Genomic DNA, 23,173 nt, shown 5'->3' with positions numbered 1-23,173 from the left:
ATAACAGTCAGTGTTTAAAGACGTATTACACTTTAGAAGTGAATTTAGTTACTTTGAAATGAGGTTACTAAAACGCAAAACAGGAATATCCACTGTGTATTTATGGCAGTTTAAGCAACCATTCAAAAAGCAGATCAGACTTGTTATTACCTATCCTTGTATAGGTAACCATAAATAAGAATTCCAACTTATGCTACTGATAAAAATGAAGAGCGTGAGCATTTAGATCAGATGAAGAGCCTGCTTTTCAGAGACTGCTGAGGTATTTGATTCCTACCTACCTGTTTTCCCACTGTAAAATGCCAGGGCTACCACAAAGGACAGGCTGTTATTACAAAGCAAGCAAGACTTATTTCACATTTTGCAACGGGTTCATACTTGAAGCCAGGCTCAGACCGTAGCTTTCTAATTTTTCTCTCAATCACTTGGCAAACTATGAGGAGCTATAAAACAAAATGAGCAATGATACATTACAATTGCGTGTGGCAGGGAAAAATACAAAGCACTATTCTTGGGTGGACAAACTCAATACGTGGAGAATGCCAGGAGTAAAGCCCATCTTTAAAAGTCGCATTTATGCTCAAGGACAGTTTAAGCATTTAACAGTTAAAGATAAATCCTGTAGTAGTAATGCATGGATAACAGAATGGTACATTTCTCCTAAAAGCACTTATACAGAAACTGGAAAGATGCCCAGAAAGAGCCCAAGGCATGTAAACCAATGATAATATTTGTATGTTCTCCAAAATAAGACAGTGCCTGTACTGCCTCATCAGTAAGACCAGAGTGGTGCATAGACAATGGGCACTGACGGTAACACCTTTCAAATAGGTACAGTGGTAGAAAAAGGGAGACACTATAATGCAACAATTCCTTTTACAGGAAGACTACTATCCACTGGGGGAAAAAATGTTGCACTGATGAGTACAGAAAACAGGCATTTCCTTGGATACATTTCCTTTTACATTTCTGAAGGAAGGAAAAGAAAAATCAAGTAAACTGCTGCTTACTCAAGAAAGTCTGTTCTGTCAAGTGTGCAATTACTTTCCTCTAGCAACGATGGAACTGCAAAATAACCATTCAGAAGTGATACTTCTCAGCAGACAGTCCTTCTCTGGTTCAAGCCATGAAGCCGTGATAACTCCATCTGTATTTTAAAAAGGATTGTGATGCTTTATGTACTTTATACTGCCTACATTAAGTGGAAAATATCTGAGATTTATTTTGCTGGTTTTTTTGTTTGTTTGTTTGTTTGTTTTAAATCACCACAAATAAAACGGGTGTAAAAATCTACATGAGCACTTTGATCTTGATTCCAATTCAGACTACATTTAGTAGATGACAAGAGACTATTTTAAACTGGAAAAAGAAGTCTCCAGAATAATTTGTAGTATTTTAAATAAAGCAGGGCACACTTGTGTAGAGGTAAGTCTCAAAGAAGCAGTGCGCCATAATACATTATGTGCTGTTAGAATAGACAGAAGCTTGCCCCCTGGTTTTTGCAGATTAACAGAGGCAGGCTATTTCAAGATCCAATTCTTCAAAAATGATAAGGCATACCTCTCTGTGTGTGATGAGTGAACACAAAGAGGCAGAATGCAGCTACCCAATAGCCTCTTCTGCAGATGTAGCTTCAACATCATTCTCAAAAGTGGGGCAAAACCTGGAAGCAGAAGGATCCAATTGCCCTGAAAATGATATAAAGTAGGACACAAGATGCTTCTCAGTTATGTTTACTGTGAGCAGCCCTAATTGTCAGCACATGCTGATAGCAACCACTGATACACTGTCAGTGGCGCCTGGTAACTGTGCCAGCCATGCTGGAAGCCAGGCATGAAGGTGCACAGGCCTGCCCTGCTTTGACCCACACATCTGATTTTTACTATTTATTTAATGCAAATGAGCATATGGCATCTGCCACCTCAAATCAAACCATACATTTCAAACTTGATCTCCAATACAAGTTCATCCGTGCCCCACTGTCTACTCCTGGAGCTTGAAACGAGACATATCTGAAATGCATTGGTTTGGAGCTGTCACACTGTATGTGCCACCTGTAACTTTTGCAGGCATTGCCACCTGCAGGCATTGTCCTTAGTTTTAATCTGATAGACTTCTGTTCAAATGCAAAGAACAAGGTCTCTGCAAAGCATTATGTTTTTTTTTTCACATCTGTAACCCAGATGCATCACCTTTATTAATTAGAGTCATAGCTAGTCCTGTTAGTTAAACAGGACCGCTTTATCTTCACGATGTGAATTTCCCAGGCCATCATGCACATCATTAATCATATATGCACCAATTTCATTCATGGTGGGAGGGGCAAGAGATTCACACATCACCCTCAAGACAAGGTGGCCTCATATTGGCAAACAGAGGAGCAGAGATTATAAACCAAGAGACCTGCATGCCCAACACCGCCAGTTCTCATGCTTTAATGCTTGAGTCAGTGTTCCTACTGCACATCAGAGAGTACAGGAATATATAAGAAAAGTCTAGATCAAATCTGACATTTTAGTATTAGAGAAATCATATTCAGCAGTGGCTGGACAGTCTGGAGAGTTGGGCACAGAGAAACCTGATGAGCTTCAACAAGAGAGCTGAAGCTTCACTAGGAGAGTGGTTAGGCCCTGGAACCGGCTGCCCAGGGAGGTTGTGGATGCCCCGTCCTTGGAGGTGTTCAAGGCCAGGCTGGACGGGGCCCTGGGCAACCTGATCTAGTAAATGTGGAAGTTTGGTGGCCCTGCTAGGCAGGGGGGTTGGAACTACATGATCCTTGAGGTCCCTTCCAACCCAGGTCATTCTGTGATTATGTGAAGAGAAACAACAAGTCCTACAGCTGGGGAGGAATAACCACACGTACCAATATAGGTTAAGGGCTCACCTGCTGGACAGGTGAGAAGAACCTGTGTGCCATGATGGACCACAGGTTGGCCATGAGACAGCAGTGTGCCCTGATGGCCAGGGTCAGCGTATCCTCAGGTGCACCATGAAGAGTGGTGATCCTGCCCTGGTGAGGCCACATCTGGAGTGCTGCCTCCAGTTCTGGGCTCCCCAGTTCAGGAAAGGCATGGAACTTCTAGGAGTCCAATGCAGGGTGATGAGGGGCCCAGAGCATCTCCTGTATGAGGAAGGGTTGAGAGATCTGGGGTTGTTCTGCCTGGAGAAGGCTGAGAAAGGATGTTATTATATTTATATTGAAAGCACAGGAGTCAAGTGAATGGCACCAGGCTCTTCAGGGCCCCGGGAAATCCCGCATGGGGTCGGGACTCCGCTCCCACCTCATCGACCGCCGCGCTCCATGGGCGTATCGGAGGTGAAGCGCCCGCCCCCGGGCCGTGCCCACCCCCCTCGGGTCTCCCCTTAGCCCCGCCCCGGGCCCTCCCCGGCGGCTCCATCGGGCAGCGGGAGGGGCAGAACGAGCGGCGGGGCCGTTAAAAGCCTTCCCGGCCGCCCGCCCGTTCAGTCAGCGGGGCCGCCGCGCGGCTGGCGGGTGTTAGCGATGCTGGAGAATGGATCTCTGAGGAACTGCTGTGAGCCCGGCGGGAGGGGGCACTTCGGCTCGGCGGAGCGAGAGGCGGCGGCCGCGGAGGGAGGTGCCCCGCGTCCCGCCTGGGTGGTGACGGCTCTTTCCAGCGTGCTGATCTTCACCACCGTGGTGGATATTTTGGGCAATCTGCTGGTCATCGTGTCCGTCTTCAAGAACCGCAAGCTCAGGAACTCAGGTAAGGCAGAAACGGGAACCCGGAGCTGAACGGGTGTCCTGAGGGAAGGAGCTCGCCTGTGGGCAGCGGGCGGCCCAGAAAGTCCCCTTGTGTCCCTATGCAGACTGGGATGTGTGTGGGACCTCAGTGCTCTGTGGGTCCCTCCAGGCTGTGCTCTAGAGGAGGAGTGCAGGTCTTAATGAGGCACTGTGTGCTCCTTGTGGAGCTGCTGCTGCTGGGGCATCGATGTCACGTTTTAAGCAGCCCTCAAAAGTAGGGGAGGAAGAAGGAACTTGCCCGGAGCAATGAGGTGAGGTGTGTGGGAAGTGGAGCTCCAGCTCCGGGCTGCCCATCAGACTTTGCTGTGATCCTTCATTATATTGTTTTCTTCTCTGCCCATGTGTCCTTCAACCCAAATAAAGTATTTTCCTTCTTTTTGATTCATGGCTGTAGTTGTTTTCTTTCTTTTTTTTCCCTTTATGTGCTGAAAAGTGGCTTTGTGGAACTTTTCATCTCTGCTGGGCAGGTTACACCTGCCTCCAACCACAGCTCTGCCACTTGTACCCCTCAGGCTTCCCTTTGCCCCTCCGACTTGTTCTGTCAGACCACACACGGGGCTGTGACCCCGAGGTGCAGCTCCCTGGGTGGGTTGTCTGAGCCATTCTGTAACAGATGCCTGCTTCAGGTCCTTGTTCTGTGCTGTGTGCCCATGCTCTGGACAGCAGAACCTCGCTTGAGAGCTGTGAAACCAGATGCACAACTGCATCATCTTGCATCTGTCCAACTTCATGCCTAACGGAGCCTTACCGAGGGGAGGAGGAACTTGAATTTCCCGGTGGTTTTATTTATTTTTTTTCCTTTTCTTTTTTGGATCACAGTTTCTCAGCACTCCACGTGCAGTGTTTCAACAGCTCCTACTAACTGGAACTATGCACTCATTCACCCTTGTTTTAAATTACATGACGTTTAAGAATATCATTACCAAAAGGACGAGATCCTCTCCCTGGGGGAAGAAACGGGAAAGGAGCTGCTGTAAGCACTGGGTGCGGCATTTCATCCTGTACTTAAGCTGCGTGTTCTAGAGAGCTGAGCCGTCATCGAGAGCACCAGAGCAGTACCGAGGTGAGGACAGCGATGCCCGGTGCTAAGCTGGGAAAGAAGCACCCGACAGAGCTTCTCTTCCCCCTGTCCGGGCTCGGGGAGGCTCATGATGGAAATGCAGCCGGTCCCAGCCATCAATTCCCGGCCGAATGGGGAGCAGAACGGGGGTTTCCTCCGGACTGCTTCCCTCACTCAATGACAGCAGAGGGAGGAGTTGGACTGAAAGAGTTCGATGCTCGGAAGAATAAGCTTCAAGATGCTGATTAAAGTGCTCTGTGGCGTCTGAAGGCTGATGAAATAAGATACGGTTTTCATATCTAATCCGAATATATGCTGTTTTATCTCCTTTTAGTGACATCCTTAATGTGATAGCACTGACCCTGTCTCATTGATCTCTTAATCTTTGATAAGTATCTTGGAGAACAGCAGGGAGTTCCTTCAGTGTAGTCTTCATAAGGTTAAAGAACTGAAAATTGCCATTCTCTGGCTTGCCATCAGGGTGGGATGTGTCTTGGGGTTAAAGCTGAAAGGAGATAGGTTGATAAATGTACTCAGAAAATTTTGTAAGTAGTGAGCAGAGACAGAGAACAGTGCTGTTGGTGGAGAGAATGGGGAGGTGGTGGAGAGCTGAGGTAGTGCTCAGGAGCCCTCAGACAAGGAAAGATGTGCCACTGAGTGGACATAGGGGTGCTCCTTTCTGAGCCAACTAGAAACATGTCAGTACTGGCAGGATGTGGGGATGTGTGGGGGGAAAAAATGGAATGGTGAGGGAGAAAAGACATACGATTAATTAGTCTTGTCTTTCTGACATTGCTTATTACAAGTAGAAAGCCTGTGGGCAGCAGAGAGAGGATCTAGATGACTGAAAGGAAAAGGAGTGATAGCACTATGAATGCTTGATTCTCCCTTGAAGTAGCTTCTGAGAGAGATTCTTTGGGAGGGGTGAGAGTAGGGATCTTTCAAATAAGCCACTGGTTTATAAGAAATAAATCAAGCAGTTCTAACTGTTTCTATAGCACAAATAGCAATCCTCCATTCAGAGAGCAAACCAAGGCTTTATCATATCTTCAGGACTTATCAGTGCTGTTCTGTTCAGTGATTTACAAAGAAATCTGATTGTTGCAAACAGTTTAATTACTCATCGCTCTCCTTAAAGCCTGGTCAAAAGCTAATCTTTTTCATGCTGGTATACAGTATGAGACACAGAATTATGTGGAATAAGATGACCTGTTAACCTTTAGGTTGCTAAGTGTTGTGCTCAGCAGAAGAGAAATAGAGAATGGTTACTACTGATGCTAGAGTTTGCTTTTTTAGTTCTTGAACAGTGGGAATGTTGCCAGCCATACAATTGAAAGACTGTTTCATGGCACACAGAAGCTTCTTTCCTACATCTAGATTTGTTTTTGGAGGAGGAGGGGGAAAATTTTTGCAGGCTCTTCCAAGTAGTGCATAGTATAATTGGTATGAATCAACATGCTTGTCTTCTTACATAACTGCACCCAGCCTTTCTGTGAGAGGCTGAGCAATTTCTGATCTCTAAAAGTGACTGAATTTACAGAAATTAATGCTTTTATAATTTCTAATTTTAGAGAGGAAGTATCTTAGTCCAACACGCTAGAAAATGAAAGAAAACGATGTATGTCAGAATGCAATAAATTAGCCTGTCTTTCTATTTGACACTGTGTACTGAATTTTCAAAAGTGACTATTGATTTTGTGTCTTCATTTAAGTACGCCCAATTGGAGGCAGCTTTTAAAGCACTAAACTTATACAGTGCTAAAGTTCATGCACAGTAAATAGGCACTGCTGAGTGGTCAAGCGTCCTGAAGGCGTTTCCAGTCACTGAAAATCACTATAAGCTTTTAAGAATTTCGGTATCCTTTTGTATAGGCATAGCTCTTACCATAACATTATAGCTGGTGTAAGAGCCCAGTATGATAGAATTCTGAAGGTAGGAAATGACAAGGCATCTCTCATGGGAGGGAGATAGAGCAACCCATTTGTATTTCAGTGGCCTTAAAACCGGTGCAGAATCAGTGGGAGATGAGAAATTAGACACATTAACTCAAATATCATTTCAAATAGTAGCAAAGATTTTGAGACCCTTTGAGTTCAGCATGAGGCCTAATATTAACCTTGGTGCACTGCCAAAGAATGCATTAGCAGAAAGTGATATTTCTAGTGTGTTTTGTCAACACACTTTAATCTCTTCCTTTACTACTTTCCTTTTTATATATAAAAACTAACACAGCACAGTAAGACTGATGCCCTTTCAGATGGCAAGGTGCTGTTACAATGCAAATTAAAATTCATGGTATTTTCCCCACGTGTGAACATAGCTGCAGTTGCATGTTAATTAAATCCAGTAAGTGAGTTTGTGTGTGTGGCTGTAGGGATGGAGGTTCTACTCATATGCATAGGCACGAGTACAAAGTAAAACATTCCTGCACATAGAATTGTAATTTTGGAGCTTGTCTTCGTACTAAATAAAAATATCCAGTAATATAATCAAGTCTTGTACTCTTTTTTTTCCCCTTGCTATTTTCCTTTCTGTGGACTTTACATTTCTATCTGTAGTATAGTTTCCCCCATTGTTACATGCTCTTTTCAGTTATTCTTCAAATCTTTGGATACAGCAGTTCAAGTTCTATGGGACAGAGGACAGCCATCTCCTGGGGGTGGAATTTATATCTGCTGATTTTAGAAGACTGCAGTGGAGATACTCATGTCTGAGCTTCTTCCTTTAGGGCTCCCTTTAGAATTAAATTTGGGACACAATTCAGCCAACTTATATTTTGATGTCCCCATTAGTTTGACATGATTCAGATCACAGAAGTCTTTATTACTCTCTACTTAGAATTAGGAGGAACTACCTAAGGTAGACACTAGAAGGTAGACACCTTGTGATGGGATGAAATAAACATAAGAATTCAAAGTCATCGTATAATTCTAGTAACTTACTAAGTTACATTTTTTAATTGGCGCATCTTTCCTCTCCTCACTGCCAATCCTCCGAAAGTTCCCACTGATCCAAATAAGACTGACAGAACTTCACATCTTTCCTGGGTCCTTAAACCATTTGGTATAATTGACTTTTAAGGTTAGCTGTGATGCTGAAAATAATGCATTTTGATGAGCAGAAAGTGGGCACTTACTATTTTTTTGTTTCAGAGAGGACCCTGCCTAACAGAACTTCTGTATTCCTCACTTCTTGAACTCTAGATCTTAGCCCTGGAACTGTGTGTGTGTGGCCAGGAAGCCTTCACATTCTCTCAAGTCCAAAACCTCTAGCTTTGAAGCTGCTTGGTACTGAGCAGTTCATGGAGACATGGTTTCAACATTCACACAAGTTCATTGAATCCTACACTCTGGGCAGCCTGGCCTGGTGGCTGGGCATCCCTGCAAATAGCAGGAGGTTGAAACTAGATGATCACTGTAGTCCTCTTCAAACCAGGCCATTCTATGATTCTATAATTTATCTCATTATAATAATTCTGTAGTTCAAACTTCTTCTAAAATTTAAGTTTCTGCATATTTGGTAATTTATAGTGTGTATAGTCATGGTATAGATGACTCTTCTTGACACAGTAACTTGCTAATACAGCTCATCTTTTTCTTCAATATGTTCAGTCCCTACCATTACTGTTTCTCTTTACATTTGCTCATACTGATTTTTATTTCATTTTCCTTTACTTGCATCTTTGTTTCTTCTTTCCTACCAAATGTTGTTTCTGTAGTTTTTTTTCTACAGTTGAGATCAAAAAGTGCAGAGATTTCTCGATCTGTTCCTCCTCTCCAGATTATTCCCCACCTTAATTTCAGTTGCCATGTTAGCACCTACTCAGTAATAGACAAATGGATCTTCCAGAGCTGAACTGTTAGTATTTTACTTTTCTCATTGCTCCCTAACTAATTGTTAAAGTTATGGCAAGCACTGCTCATGCAAAATGAAACAGCAGTTGTACTTCCATTGCAGCAAGAAGAGGGTAGTGGGTGCTAGGAGTGGGACCAGCACAGGTGCCAGGGAGTCATGGCAAAGTTGCTCATCTGGGTATGGCTCTTCCTCCTGGGAAGAGTAGTCAGCTTCCTGAGAGGAGAGGTCACATTCAGACGCTTCTTAAACACCCCACCTGCAAATTGAAAGAACTAACAGCTATTCTGTGAATATTTGCTTTCATATCCCTGAAAAATCCAGTGCAAACATGCCCTCAGAGATAAGAAATTAGAAGGACCTGTCTCTAAAGCTGTGTATGCAAATTCCTATGTGTGTTAGCAGCATTCCCTTTATAACCAACTCTCTTCTGGACTCTGGACATTCTTTTCATTTTCAATACTTACTGATTGCATGAGGCGTGACCTCTCTGCAGTAAAGCTCTATTCTTGGGTCAACCAGCAGAATCTCTTCAAGGATTCATGATGTTCTTTGACACAATCAGCCAATGAGCTAGAAGACCAAATCTACTCACAGGGAGCCAGCACAGTTTATTTTAAAAGGCCATCATTTTTTTTTCATCTGCTTTTAGTTGATAGATAATTACAAGGTAGCTTAAACCATTCTATTGAGGATATTATAGGAGACTGTTTTCAACTGAAACTGAATCAGTGACAACTTATTCTCTGTTTTCAGGAGTAAATCCATACTCCTATTCCAACTCAAACCTCATCTGAGTAAAAGAATATGCTCAGCTGTGTTCCAAAATTTAGCTTCTTATAAATTATCCTTTACAAGCAAACACTGCTGTTAAATACACTGCCTTGTTCTCAAGAATACATATGAGAATAACTGCTTTATGCTGGGCTAATAAAACTAAAACAGTTTTTTCCTTTGTGGAAAGGAAGAAAGATTGTGGTAGTGCACATCTTCCAATAAATCATGCCCATTCTTGATATGGGCATGAAATAGATTTCCAGCAAAAGCTAATGAAAGTCTGTCTAAACCACCGTGGATGCAACTATGCTGTCATTCTTGACTGCTCTTGTAGATCTAATATGCTCTTGTTAACAGTACTGGTGAACAGTGAGCTGTACCAGAGTCCGTGTTTTCCTGACATACACCTGAGAACAAGTCTTAACGTAACAGGAGATAACATTAGCCTAAACACATTCATTGAATAATGATATTGATTGCTAGAATCTATATTAGTGGGATTCTCTTTTAATTATTTATTAATTATAAATATATTTGGTTATGCTGTTTAATATATGCTGCTTGAATTATGTCTAAAAAAAAACCAAACATTATCCTTCTCACAAAGTTACTAATTTTATTTGGCCACTATTTATGAACTTTATCAGAATTTAACTTCAGTTTTCAGTATTTAAATACGTATGCACCAGGGTATGTTTAGGTTGGATATCAGGAAAAACTTCTTCACAGAAAGGGTAGTTAAGCACTTCAATAGGCTCCCCAGGGAGTTGGCTGAGTCACCATCCCTAGATGTGTTTAAAAACCATTTGAATGTGGTGCTCAGGGACATGATTTAGAGGTGGGTTGTTAGTTAGGGTAGTATGGTTAGGTTGTGGTTGGACTCAGTGATCCTTAAGGTCTTTTCCAACCTGGGTGATTCAATGTATGAAGACTATGCCAATATTGCGTCACTTCCACAAGCATCATCTTCTTTCTGCCATTTCTGTCACATCTTTCATGTCACATCTGACATTTGTTTTGTTAGATTGTCAAATTTGCACAATGAGGGCAACAACAGCTGTCAGGAAATATCATATGCAATCACTGGATTTGGCAGCCTGACTAATAAGATAGGAATAATATCTGCTTAATACATGAACCTTGTAAATATAATTACATTAACAAATTACAAGTTCAGTTCTAACATTGAAGGGGAAAATATAGCCCTGCATAAAAGACAGGAACCTATAAAGAATATCCTCATATCTCTAATGTTTGCTTATACACTGGCTGAAATTCTCAGCATCCTCTTGCACTAAAAGCAATTAATTTTTTTCCAGTTATCTCAGTATACAAAACATTTAATTTGAGTTCAAATAATGAAAAAGACCTTACGTCAAATGCCTATCACCTACGAGTATTTTTTATCTAATCAGTCTAGGTATTTTTATTCCTTCTGTCTCATAGCTTGGACTGTCTTTATTAGAGTAAAAATAATCTACTTTACTGTGTATTAACTGCATAATGAAAAACCTGTGGGTTTGTAACAACGCACACTGTGCAGATTCTGGCCTTGGTGCTGCTCACCAGCCTTATAATCTTTGGGGCTCTTTTTTCCAATGTTATAAGCAGGCAATTCTATTCAGTTTTCCTACTGACAAGGATTTAACTAATCCTAGAAAACATTTCCAAACACATGAAGGACAAGAAATTGATTGGTTGTAACCAGATTGGATTTACAAGTGGCTAATTATGCTTATCCAATCCTGATAGCCTTTTACAAATACATGATTAGCTTGGTGAATCAGGAGAGAACAATAGATGCTGTCTACATTGACTTCATTTGGAGTTTTGACACTCTCCCATAATATCCTCTTAAGACTATCTGACAAGGTAGGGCTTAGACAGGTGAACAGTGAGGTAAACTGAAAACTGGTAGAATGACTGAGTCCAGAGGGCTGTGATCAGCTGCACAAAATTCAGGTGGATACAAGTCTCTAGTAATGTCCTTCAGGGTTTTTTGGGGGGATCAACACTGTTTAATATCTTCATTAATGGCCTGGATGATGAGACAGACTGTACCCTCAGCAAGTTCACAGTTCAAGAAGATCATCAAAGTAGCATATGGAAAAGGGTTCTGCAGACTGGGTAAGTTGAGCCTATCTTTGAATATCCAGATAAGGAAGGGAATTCTGACCCTGCCTAAGCCAATGGGAATTGGTTTTCCAGACTCTTTTTGTTAGGATTTCGTGCTTCTTCCAGCTTTCTCTGCAGCTGTCTCAATACTGTTCTTTGCCTCCCAGGCAAACTTTTGTTGTAAACTTTTGTTGGCCCAAATGCTCTGTTTGGCTGAGACAATTATGTCTAGTCAGAGATTGTCCAGATCCTGCTGCCATATGGAATATGAAGACAGAAGCATAGTCAAAACAAAGAAACAAACTCCCACCTGCTCTAATCTGACCAAGGAACTCTCTCTCTTTGTTAGTGACTGTCTTTTTCTACCTACTTGTTGGCAGATATAATCTTAGATACAGTGAGTCAAATAGAACCCTCATCCATGTGCAAAATCAACACAGTCTTCCCCCTATTCCCTAGCAAAAAAAGTAAATCTGCTGTATATCTCTGCTTTATTGGAACAAGTCACCCTAAGAGCCTGTTAAATATCCACAGCTGGAATTAGTCACAATCCAACTGGATAGAGCCCTGAATAACATGCTGTCATTGACGCATCTTTGGGGAGACTTGGACTAGATAATCTCCAGATATCTCTTCCGACTTCAACAATCCTGTTGTTATATTTCTGTTTACCACCTTTCATTTGACTTGCTCACCAAATCACAATTCAGCCTGAAGTGAGCTTTTTCCAGTCTTTTTGAAAGACTTTACCGGTTCAGAGGAAGGACCTAAATTTAGGAAATCATTATGGTACACTTTGTTTAAATTAAGTTGAAACACAGACCAGACAGTGCTTTAGGACAGCATACATGATCACGTTCTTTGAAACACTTTATTTATTCATCTGTTCAAATGTTGTTTACAAACCTATGAGTATCATTATAAGATGAATCATGCAAGTGTACTTTACTTTAAGACCTTGTTTCCAAAAGAAGCAGATGGCACAGACTGACAACAGCTTCTGAAGACATTCAACTCCATACGCATGTGCAGTGATGAGGCCTTCTAAAAGCTAAGAACAAAAAGGGTAAGACTTTTCCTCACTGAAAGATACCATTTTAAATAACTGCAAGACTGTCTTAGGATCCCCCAACATGTCTGGGAGTTGAATGCAGGATCCCCTCACTGTGTGGAGCAGCAAAGCTGGTTTATATGTACGTGCTTCACCACTGCTTGTTACTTGTTGTATGTCTCCCACCTGCTGAAAGTCCTTCACTGGAAGTCCTGCATAACAGTTTAACTCACAGTGTCTTCATTTCCATAAGGTGAAATCCAAACATTTTTACTGGTTAAAATGCCTTGTTCTGTTTAAAGGATTTACAAGACTTAACTCAAAAATGCACCTTATCATGGCTAACTAAATCTCTTGACTAAGTGGTGTTGAATATCTCTCATAGTCAGCAATAATCTCAATTTTATTCATTTGAAATATCTGATTGTTTAAGCAACTGTGATATTTTTGAATTATTTTAATTATATTTCACATTCGAAATTTTATTTTTCTTCTTTTAAATCTAATTAATTTCCTAATGAATATTTGCCAAAACCACAAGTCAACCAGCTAGACAAAACTAAATATCTTTTTTATTTTTCACATTAGCTGTACATGCATAATACAAATGTATGTTCTCCTTTCTAAAAGAAGATGGAAAACATGTAATCCTAAGATCCTGAACAATTTTTGTTACTTTAAGAGAGAAAAAAACATTTTTATGTTTACATGAATTTGGCTCATTCAGTCTAAAGACTGTAGCAAAATCAGTAGCTGTTTTCTGAGCCTAAAGGTAAAGGTAACAGAAGATGAAGTAGCCTTTCATAGAACTGTAGAATGACTAGAGTTGGAAAGAATCTTAAAGACCATATAGTTAATCTGAATAAAATTTTCAGTTTATGTGTTGTATTTTTTTGCTGTTAACAAAATAACAGACTACAAAATGCTACATACTTTGCTCTTTGTATATGGAATGCAGTAAAGTGTTGAGAGACTAAAAAAAAAAGAAAAAGTTATTAGCAGAAAGGTTATCTAGCAATTTACAGGATCCATCTGGATTGTACCCTTACTGTCCAACAACTTTTCATATTGGCCCCTTTGTCAGCAGCAAATGAGTTTTTATACTTGCTGCTTTTCCTGTAGGTTTCCTATTCTCCCTCACTTGAAGCAATCAACAGCTGTGATTACTTCAAGAGAGGAAAATTAAGCTGATGCTGTGTACTGATAGATACAGGAAACACAACTCCTTTCATGTATTAGTGGAAAAAAAACAACAGTATTTTATTGTTATTCAGTGATTGTATTCAGCAATTGGGGGTTTATAAGCTAAGCCATCAGTGGTGCCCACAGTAGGAAGCACTTAGAATAAGTCTGTCCTCTGTCTGAAAACCTATGTTCACCCTCAGCAATGACATTCTCTTGATAACTATGGGCCCTTTCCCCTTCCATGACCACCCTGAAGGCAATATCTTTCAGTGTAAGGGCAGTGGTGTAATGGAACTTCACCACTGTGATTGCTGCAAAATGCAACTCAGTTGTGGGTGGATAGAAATACTGAAGAAAGTTATTCACCCTTCAAACCTTCTGTCAACAAAAATGGTCTGGTTGTCTAGAGCAGCAGCTGGTAAGAATCTGAGTGAGGATGTTGCACCATACCACCTCAGATGAGTACAACACAGGAGACGTAGAGGAAGTTTTGCTTCCAGTGAATGTCACTGAAACATAAATACATCATCATAAAAGCAGTTGTGTTGGTACAGACCAAGGATGTAGGTAATCTCATACTTTTTCTTTAACTGTAGATGTAAGCAGACACTCATGGAAAAAAAACTGAGAACAGAAAAAGCACATATGATATTTCCCATGTTCTCTCTCTTTTTTTTTTCTTTTTTTTTTTTTGATTGCTTTCATCTCAGACCATTTACTGAACCTTGTGCATCATCTTTGTAGTGAATTTCCATTTTCCTTCAACTATTTTCTCAGTCTTTCCTTTAAGACAGGTAAACCTTTTTGCATATTCAAAATCCTCCTAGAATACGTAGTTCTGCAGGTTTACTACCTGTTGCAGCAACCACCACTTTTGTCTGGTTTGAATCCCATGATCTTTGCTTAATAATTCTAGCTCATCTATTGCCCCATCCCTCAGCACCAGCATCTTGCTATTGTGTGGTTTTGGAGCAGTGTGCAGGACAGGCTCTCATTTTGGCAAAGTATGCCTAACAGAGATAGCATTATCCAGTACAGAATAGTAAGGCCCATGAACCTTGTGCTTTCTTCCGAAGTGGTTTTCTGGAAAGATCTCCTGCATCTGTTTATCTCAGTTTCAAACCTGTTAAATCAAAAGATTTTGTTACCTTAAGACAGACTTATGAGGAGCACTTTACATTATAAGCAATAACCTGTGCATTCTGTTTCCAGGGTGAAATTCTTGACCATAGCCTAGAGACACACAGACATGCCTGAGCTTAGACACACAAAGAAACCCAAGAAGACCAGCAGGGCTGGTGAGTAGGGCACTCTGCTGGGAATGTGAGAGACACAGGCTCAATTTCTTTTACAAATAAGAAGTCTTCTAGCACGTCAGTATCGCAACTACTAGGCAACAGCAAATTATCTAGAAAAGGCCATCATATATCTTCAACTTCCCCTTTTCTCTTGGAAAAATGCATTGTATCAGGAAAGTTCATCCAGTATCAGAAACCCACATAAATATTTATAACCTCATAAACGTACTATGAGTAGCCATCAGACTTTTGTTCTGGAAGAACGAACCACTTGCTTTTGCCTTCTGCCGTGTTAGTAGAGGTACGATTTATTGTCTCTGGTTTGGCTAGTGCGCTAGGTGGCAATAGAGAGTCGCTACCGTCTGTGTTCAGTCTGTATGCTTGTACCAGAGGGAACAACAGATTAGCAAAATTACAAACCTATAGGTAACACATCTAAAGACTTTACTAAGTTCTTAATAGCACAGCATTAAAAAGATTTTTTGAACCTGGGTTTCACGACAGCAAACTCGAAACAAATAGCAGGGCTTCCACATTTAACCAAACTGAAAAAGATTTGCTCCCAAAGGTATACACACATCAAGCCACAAAGCATGCCAAAGTCCCAATCTCAAAAACATACTAAAAAACAGTGCAACCTAGGTGCACTTTTCAGAAACACTATGTTGTATGGATGTCAGGGTAAGTACTTTACAGATGGAGCGATGATGTGCTGGAACAGGCTGCCCAGAGAGGCTACGGATGCTCATCCCTGAGGTGTTCAATGCCCAGGTTGGATGGGCCCTGGGCACCTTGGTCTAGTACCATTTCTGGAGGTTGGTGGCCCTGCCTGTGGCTGAGGGACTGGAACTTGATGATCCTTGGTGTTGCTTCCAATCCAATCCATTGTATGATTCTATGACACCTGAGACCTACAGCCTAAAATTCAGCTCCTGAAAGTGTAGCTTCCAGCTTCAATTCCTAGTTGCAAATGTAGGCTAGAGGACCAGTCCCAGTCTAGCAGTCACTAAGCTACAGTCTCAGGCTACCTTTTACACAGTGAACTTCTAGTCCTGTGAATCCTGTATACTTTGCATTGGATACAATTTAAGAAAGGGATGTACAAAGCATTCTCCACTAAAATATCACGAAGTCAGGTATTTGTATCATTTTTTCTTTAAAGGAGAAATTACTCTCCTCTTCTACATAATTACATGGTGCTTTCATCCAGAAAGCAGATGAGTAGGGTTTAAGCCTTACTCAGTCTGTACTCCAGATTTCTCTTTGAAAACTGACAGGAACTGAGACTTCTAATTTTCAAGGGTGTCTAGGCCTGAATTTCTTCTGAACAGAAAGGTCTCTCAAAGCTAACAGGGAGCTTCACAAGAATAGAATAACTCATCCAGTAAATATTCCTTTTTTGTTCTGTGTATAGTACTTCCAGCGATGGTAGATAATTTCCCTTAAACATAGCACAGAATAACTCAAATTCACCAAACTCACCAAATATTTTGCAAAGTTTCATAGAACATACATTCCTAAAAAGAAATAATCTAAATGTTTAATAGGCTAAAGATTCAGCATCTATTCATCATTTACATTACTACTTCTTTTTTTTCAGTCTCCAAAATACCTCCATTCCAGCAAAACTTATCGCCTGTCCCTTTCCGTTACATCTGTCTGCTATATATCCCAGAAGTGTCTGAAATAATGAAACAAAACAGCAAAGGAGTTTGTCACTGCTTTTAAACAGTTATATTCAATGAAAACCAAAATCCATCTGGCACTCTCTTGGAGCATTATGTTAAACCTTCTGTTAGTAACACATTGCTGAACATTAGATTACATTTGTAAGTCTCATCAAAGAATACCCGAGGCTTTTGCTTGTAGTGTCACAGGGAATCCGAATGTCAGCATGTGAAAGACTTAATTCTCTGCTCCAGCTGCTACTAGTGTCCACTTCTGCTGGCTTCATTCCCACTGACATGAGTGGATTTACAACTGAATTAAGCTGTCAGGACACGTTCAGTTCAGCTGATGAAGATCTTCCTGGATGGCTGGGCCCAAAGGGTAGTTTGTGAATGGCATTCAGCTGGGGGCTGGTCACCTGTGAAGTTTTCCAGGCCTCAAGTGTTATTTAACATTTTTGTCAATGGTATGAATAAGGGGATCAAATGCACCCTTGTTAAGTCTGTGGCTGATATAATGATACCTCATTATTCAAGAGTGCTGATCTGCTTGACAGTAGGAAGATTTTGGAGAGGGATTTATATAAGCTGTGATGGGCTGTGTCCAGTTGTGTAGCCTTCAACAAGGCTAAATGCCAGGTGCTGCACTTGGATCCTAACCACCCCATGCAGTACAGGCTCAAGGCAGAGAGGCTGGAAAGTTGCCTGGCAGAAGAGAACCTTGTGCTGGTCAGACGTATGAACACAAACCAGCATTGTTCCCAGGTTGCTAAAGAGGCCAATAGCTGTCTGGTCTGCATGGGAAATGGTGTGGCCAAAAATAAAGGATTGTTGAGTACTCTGCACTGGCAAGACTGCACCTCAAGTACTGAGTTGAGTTTTGGTCCCCTCACTACAAGAAGAATTGGAACTGCTGGAATGCATTCAGAAAATAGTAATGTAGCTGGTAAAGTAACTAGAAAACGAAAGTTTCCACTTCCATTTTTCTTCAGCTGGGATGTAAGAAGCATCAGCCTTTCTCAGGGGCAGGTAATACCTCCCTGCCTGCTCTTTGAGACAGATAAGCTAGGGCACTCTGGAAACTGAAACAGAAACCCACCCAATCCTTCATTCTGGCTACCTACCTGGTACCAGTTCTTCAGTCTCCCCACAGTCATGATTTATTTTCCATGTTAAAAAGCAAAATTTCGGAAGACAAATTTCCTATTTCTCTCCCCTAAAGCCAACCTTGAAATGAGCTGCAAAAAGCATAGAAGTTACAAATCTCTGGGAACTTCTCATTGGTCAGAGAGTTTTGGTATCAGAGCTATTCTCATACATTTGTGAGTGGAGACATAGACACGTAAAGTCATTTTTATACCAATTTGCTCTTAGTTGACTGTGTTTCTGTTTTATCTGGTCCAAACCTTGAGACTCCTCCAGTACCTGGAGCTCAGAAATTATTCAGTCTTGGACCTAAAAAGATGTGTTATTTGTACACCCTGATGGACAGCCCACCAGTGGATTATTCAATTAGGGCATTTAGAAATTAAAGAGGATTATAAACCATTCAGACAGATTAGCTATCAAAATTTAAAACGGTACAGGTATGTAACTTTTTAAGTCCTTGGCAAGATATTTGGTGTCTGGTAGGTATGTCTTATAATTGAGTGGTCTTTCCATTCCAGCAAGCAAATGCATTTCTTATAAATGAATATAATCTTCGATCCCATAAACTGAAATCTAGTAACTTAGGTATTGGGTAAATTATCAAGACAATCATTGCAACTAGATGAGCTTTCTGTGGTTTCTGTTTTGTCAGATAGCCCAAGGTTTCGTCTTTGATTACTCTGTGAATGTTATTAAGGTCATTCAGAATGCTGTTTCTTAGTTGCATCAAGGAACATTTACTTTCTCAAAGCACATAAAAAGCATCTAAGAAGTCTGATTTTCCAAAATGTTAATTGCATACATCTTTTTTATGAATTAGAGGAGTTTCACTTCATTTTTGTAGGTAATTAATTGCAGTTATATAATATTAATCTTCATTCTACAGTCAGCCACATAGAAAGACAAAAACTTTGGACCTTATTTTGTGGCACACAGTGATAACTCCCAAACCTTTAAGCAGCTGTAACAGTAAAAAACTGCTTGAGGCCTTTAGAGATAGTGTACTGTCTTACTGTTCTGATAAAGATGCCCTTGTTCCTTTTTCAGTCTTGTTTTTTAACATAGTTATACCTACAAGAGACCATTGAAGTTCCTTCATCCTTCCTGTTCTCCAACCACGGCCAGAAGACCAGTGCTGACAAATGTTTGTTCAGTTTTTTCTTACTACCTCCATCACCAGGCACAAAACAAGATGTTCCAGCACTTCCTTCCTCATGCCATTAATTTATTTATTTTTTTCCTCCATATCTAGTCTGAAACTTTCCTGTTGTAACTTAAGCTTTTTCGTGTTCAACACGACCCTGGGAAAGGATTATATCCTTCTTGACCCACTTACCTGAAGGTTGTTATCAACTACCCTCCAATCTTCTCCCTAATTTATTAGTAATTTCTTCACAGATGATAAAGCTAGTAAGATTTACTAGTAAGTAAATCAGGGTTTACCAAGTCAGTTATCTACAGCTGTAAAGAAACTTGTACACTTTATAAGTGCATATTGAAAGAAAGGATGCTACACTTATTACAAGGAAACTTCTAAAATAAGTTCTCCACCTGTATTGAGATGAGCAAAATTTCTGTGGCTATGCATTGGTAACTCTGCTATCTGTTAAGTTCCCTAGCTGGTGTGCAAATTCTGATGCTCATGGCCTTTTCTTAAAATAGATAAAAGAGTTCCCCATTCCTTTGTTCTGATTAAGAAAGGTAGATTTGCAGGAGCAGGTGGAGAAAATCATGTACGAGTGAAATTCTGCCATTCTGTAAAACGTAGTCCTACAAGGTTCCGTGTTTTCTGTCCCCCAACTAATGGCATCCCTATCTATAGCAGTATTTCTCTGTTTAAAATTAAATGTTTTGAGAACTACTTTTCTAGATGAGAACAAGAAATCTCAGCATTGGTAAGATGAATCAGCTAATTGCTCCTTTCAAAAAATGGTTATACCACACAATTTTAAAAGGTGTTGTGTCTTTTCCACTTCACTTCATGCAGTGTAGGGCTTGAAGCAAAAAAGTGAGTATTCAAACCAAGAATGCTACCAAAAATCTAAAGTTCAGAGCTCTCCTGGGAAGACTCTAAAGAATTATTTCATAAAAATCAGGGGAGTCACTACTTGTCATGATAAGGCTCTCATTTTTCATAAATATAGTTTAATATGTCACCATTTTATTAAAGTTTCCTTAAGGTACAACATTTCAAAATTTCAAACTGATTAAAAGGGCACTGTATAAAGACAGCACATGTCAAGCATATCACTAAAATTTCTTTGAATGTAATCAGAAGAAAAGGCCTAAAGGCTTCTTCTATACATTTGAATGCTTTCTTTCTCTTGCAATTGCACCTTTTTACTATGTGCATATAATTAAATATACCTTTCTACAGAAAGTAGTGAAGGCAGTTCACTCTTTCTTAGTCAATACAGTGACAAATTAACTCCAGTATGGCCATTCATGCAGAAAATTTCTATATTAGTCTATTGTGTATCCAGACATTATGTATAAAACATCACACCCTTCTAATTCCAGTAGACACTGTTTTTGTATATCTTTCCCCTTGATAAATTTCAAGCCTGTTAGTATTCTAGTTATAGATTAGAGTGTCGTAGTAGCCTGCCTACTTAGTGCAATTTAGACTTTTTTCTTTCCTTTTATCCTTGTTCTCCAGCTGTGGATTTAGCTATACTGAAATGACACAAGCTTATGTAATGTCTTACTATGTTTATTAAAGTTCAAAATGGAAAGGAGGGTATAATCCATTCGCCAAGCAACTTGAAACATCATGTTGCTGCAGCTATCTCTATGGTGGACTAGGCTGAATGACAGAATTACTTCCCCTACAGACTCTATTGATCTTCTATACCTCCTGCTTGCCAACATCACCAATACTTTAACGTTGCAGATATCCAAAATAATATGGTTCATTTTCTTCATGTTCACAACTATGCTTGCTTTCAGACTTACGTCTATGTATCTTTCTTTCTCCTCAGGTAATGCATTTGTGGTGAGCCTGGCTTTGGCTGATCTGGTGGTGGCCTTGTATCCATACCCACTGGTGCTCTTAGCTATTTTCCACAATGGATGGACTTTGGGTGAAATGCACTGTAAAGTGAGTGGCTTTGTGATGGGACTAAGTGTAATAGGCTCTATTTTCAACATCACTGCAATTGCAATAAACCGATATTGCTACATATGTCATAGCTTTGCCTATGACAAAGTGTATAGCTGTTGGAACACAATGCTCTATGTCTCCTTAATCTGGGTATTAACAGTAATTGCGACTGTGCCAAATTTTTTTGTTGGCTCCTTGAAGTATGATCCACGCGTCTACTCATGCACGTTTGTTCAGACTGCAAGTTCCTACTATACAATTGCAGTTGTGGTAATTCATTTCATCGTCCCTATTACTGTTGTGAGCTTCTGCTACCTTCGAATTTGGGTCTTAGTGCTTCAAGTTAGAAGACGAGTCAAGTCAGAAACAAAGCCAAGACTGAAACCAAGTGACTTCAGAAACTTTCTTACCATGTTTGTGGTTTTTGTGATTTTTGCCTTTTGCTGGGCACCTCTAAATTTCATAGGACTGGCTGTAGCCATCAATCCTTCAGAAATGGCACCAAAAGTTCCTGAATGGTTATTCATTATAAGCTACTTCATGGCCTATTTCAACAGCTGCCTTAATGCAATAATATATGGACTTCTTAACCAGAACTTTCGGAATGAATACAAACGTATTTTAATGTCACTGTGGATGCCAAGGCTTTTCTTCCAGGACACATCCAAAGGAGGAACTGATGGACAGAAGAGCAAGCCTTCTCCTGCTTTAAACAACAATGACCAAATGAAAACTGATACCTTGTAAAGTGCTGATGGTTAATGCAAAAGTCTGTCACAGGAACTCCTATGATAGAGTTGCAATCTTCTCTAGTCGCTCTTGTTTACTCTGGGGGACCTTCCAATTGGATGGTACTTTGTGACTGGAATACTGTCTTCTTGGTAAAGCACATTGCTCGCAATTCATTATTTATACAAGATATCAGTTGAAAAAAAACATTTCAAAATTAAAGCAGCAGATGAGTGCAAACTATTTTGTTTTTGAGAGTTGAATTCTAGTTCAAGGCATGTGAGGCAAGTTTTTATTCCACTAGGAACCCGGCATGCTTTATCCAAGGTCAGGATTCAGTTCTCAAAAGGTGCAGTGAAGGTACGTGTTTATGGGCACAGCAGCTCATCAAGGCTGCAGAGTGATATTTTATGTTCAGTGATACAGAGCCAAAATTTTGTTAGTGGTGCCCAGTGTCAGGACAAGAGGCAGTGGGCACACACTGGAACACAGGAGGTTCACTCTAAATACCAGGATGCATTTCTGTGCTGCGCAGATGATGGAGCACAGAAACAAATTTTCCACAGAGGCTGTGGGGTCTCCTTGGAGATTTTCCGGAGCTGCGTGGAGGTGGACCTGGGCACCCTGCTCTGTGTGGGACAGATCTGAGTTGTGGTTGCACCAGATGGACCCAGAGGTCCTTTCCCACTTCCACCATTCCGTGATTCTAATAGAAGGTGCATCAGATACTTTGTTTTCCATACATAAGAGAAATATCAGATTTCCGTGCAAGTACTGGTGGCAGTAGTAGTGGCTATGAATCACACTTACGAATTGGAAAGAAGAGTGTTGGTATGAAAGTAAATATTAACATCAAAGCCTTTCCTGACCAGTTTCTTCTTATGTGCATACACTGTGTTTCCCTACTTTGTGATAATGTAATATAATATAAATATATTTTTTCTTACAAAAGTACTTCAGGCAAAATTCTTTCTTTTAGATAAAACTGAATTTCCTTGTGCCCGATTTACTTACCTCAAAATATACAACTAAAGTAACTTGATGCACTTCAACATAATTGACACGTTTTCAACAGGCTGGAAATTGCGGCATATATCCTGTAGTAATCTGGAATAGCAATTGGACACCAGGCATGTTAGCTCAGATTGCCTCAAGTGACAGTAAACACTAGTGAGTGACTGAATGAAAAAACCCTTTTAACTGTACTGGCAGCTGAGATACTTGCCTCACATGCAGACATCAAGTCTTGAATAAAATCCACCTTTGGTCTCTAATCTAATGTAATCTTCAACCTTTCCTCTGTAGACAATAACTATCAGTAGAGATAGATAGGATCCCTTGCACTTACGATAATCATACATCCAAAGATGTGATGAATTGCTCCATGTTGGTGCTGGTCTCGTTGACTGTGGAACATTTATTT

General features: G+C 40.5%; 1 protein-coding gene across 3 annotated transcripts; it reads left to right on the top strand.

The window, feature by feature from the left end:
- The first annotated feature begins 3,387 nt into the window (after positions 1 to 3,387).
- Positions 3,388 to 22,704, top strand: MTNR1B (melatonin receptor 1B). Of its 3 annotated transcripts, XM_015852349.3 has the most exons (3): positions 3,388 to 3,725; positions 20,900 to 20,948; positions 21,182 to 21,358. In XM_015852349.3, the coding sequence occupies exons 1-3, from the start codon at positions 3,503 to 3,505 to the stop codon at positions 21,225 to 21,227; spliced, it is 318 nt and encodes a 105-aa protein (XP_015707835.2). In that variant the 5' UTR covers positions 3,388 to 3,502; the 3' UTR covers positions 21,228 to 21,358. The 3 variants fall into 3 exon arrangements, with proteins under 3 accessions (XP_015707835.2, XP_015707833.2, XP_085365196.1); XM_015852347.3 differs by having other exon boundaries at positions 20,900 to 22,704; XM_085509070.1 differs by lacking the exon at positions 3,388 to 3,725 and adding an exon at positions 12,543 to 12,634 and having other exon boundaries at positions 20,900 to 22,704.
- Positions 22,705 to 23,173: the final 469 nt, after the last annotated feature.

Source organism: Coturnix japonica, chromosome 1, assembly GCF_054131305.1.
Source record: "Coturnix japonica strain WE chromosome 1, WE-NBRP24, whole genome shotgun sequence".
In the NCBI taxonomy this organism is placed as follows: domain Eukaryota; kingdom Metazoa; phylum Chordata; class Aves; order Galliformes; family Phasianidae; genus Coturnix; species Coturnix japonica.
The sequence above is the reverse complement of the archived record's forward strand: the minus strand, read 5'-3'. Positions and strand labels throughout refer to the sequence as shown.

Coding starts and splice junctions, on each gene's coding strand:
- MTNR1B (XM_015852347.3), top strand. CDS start 3,503: ATGCTGGAGAATGGATCTCTGAGGAACTGCTGTGAGCCCGGCGGGAGG. Junction 3,726..20,899: donor CCGCAAGCTCAGGAACTCAG/GTAAGGCAGAAA, acceptor CTTTCTCCTCAG/GTAATGCATTTGTGGTGAGC.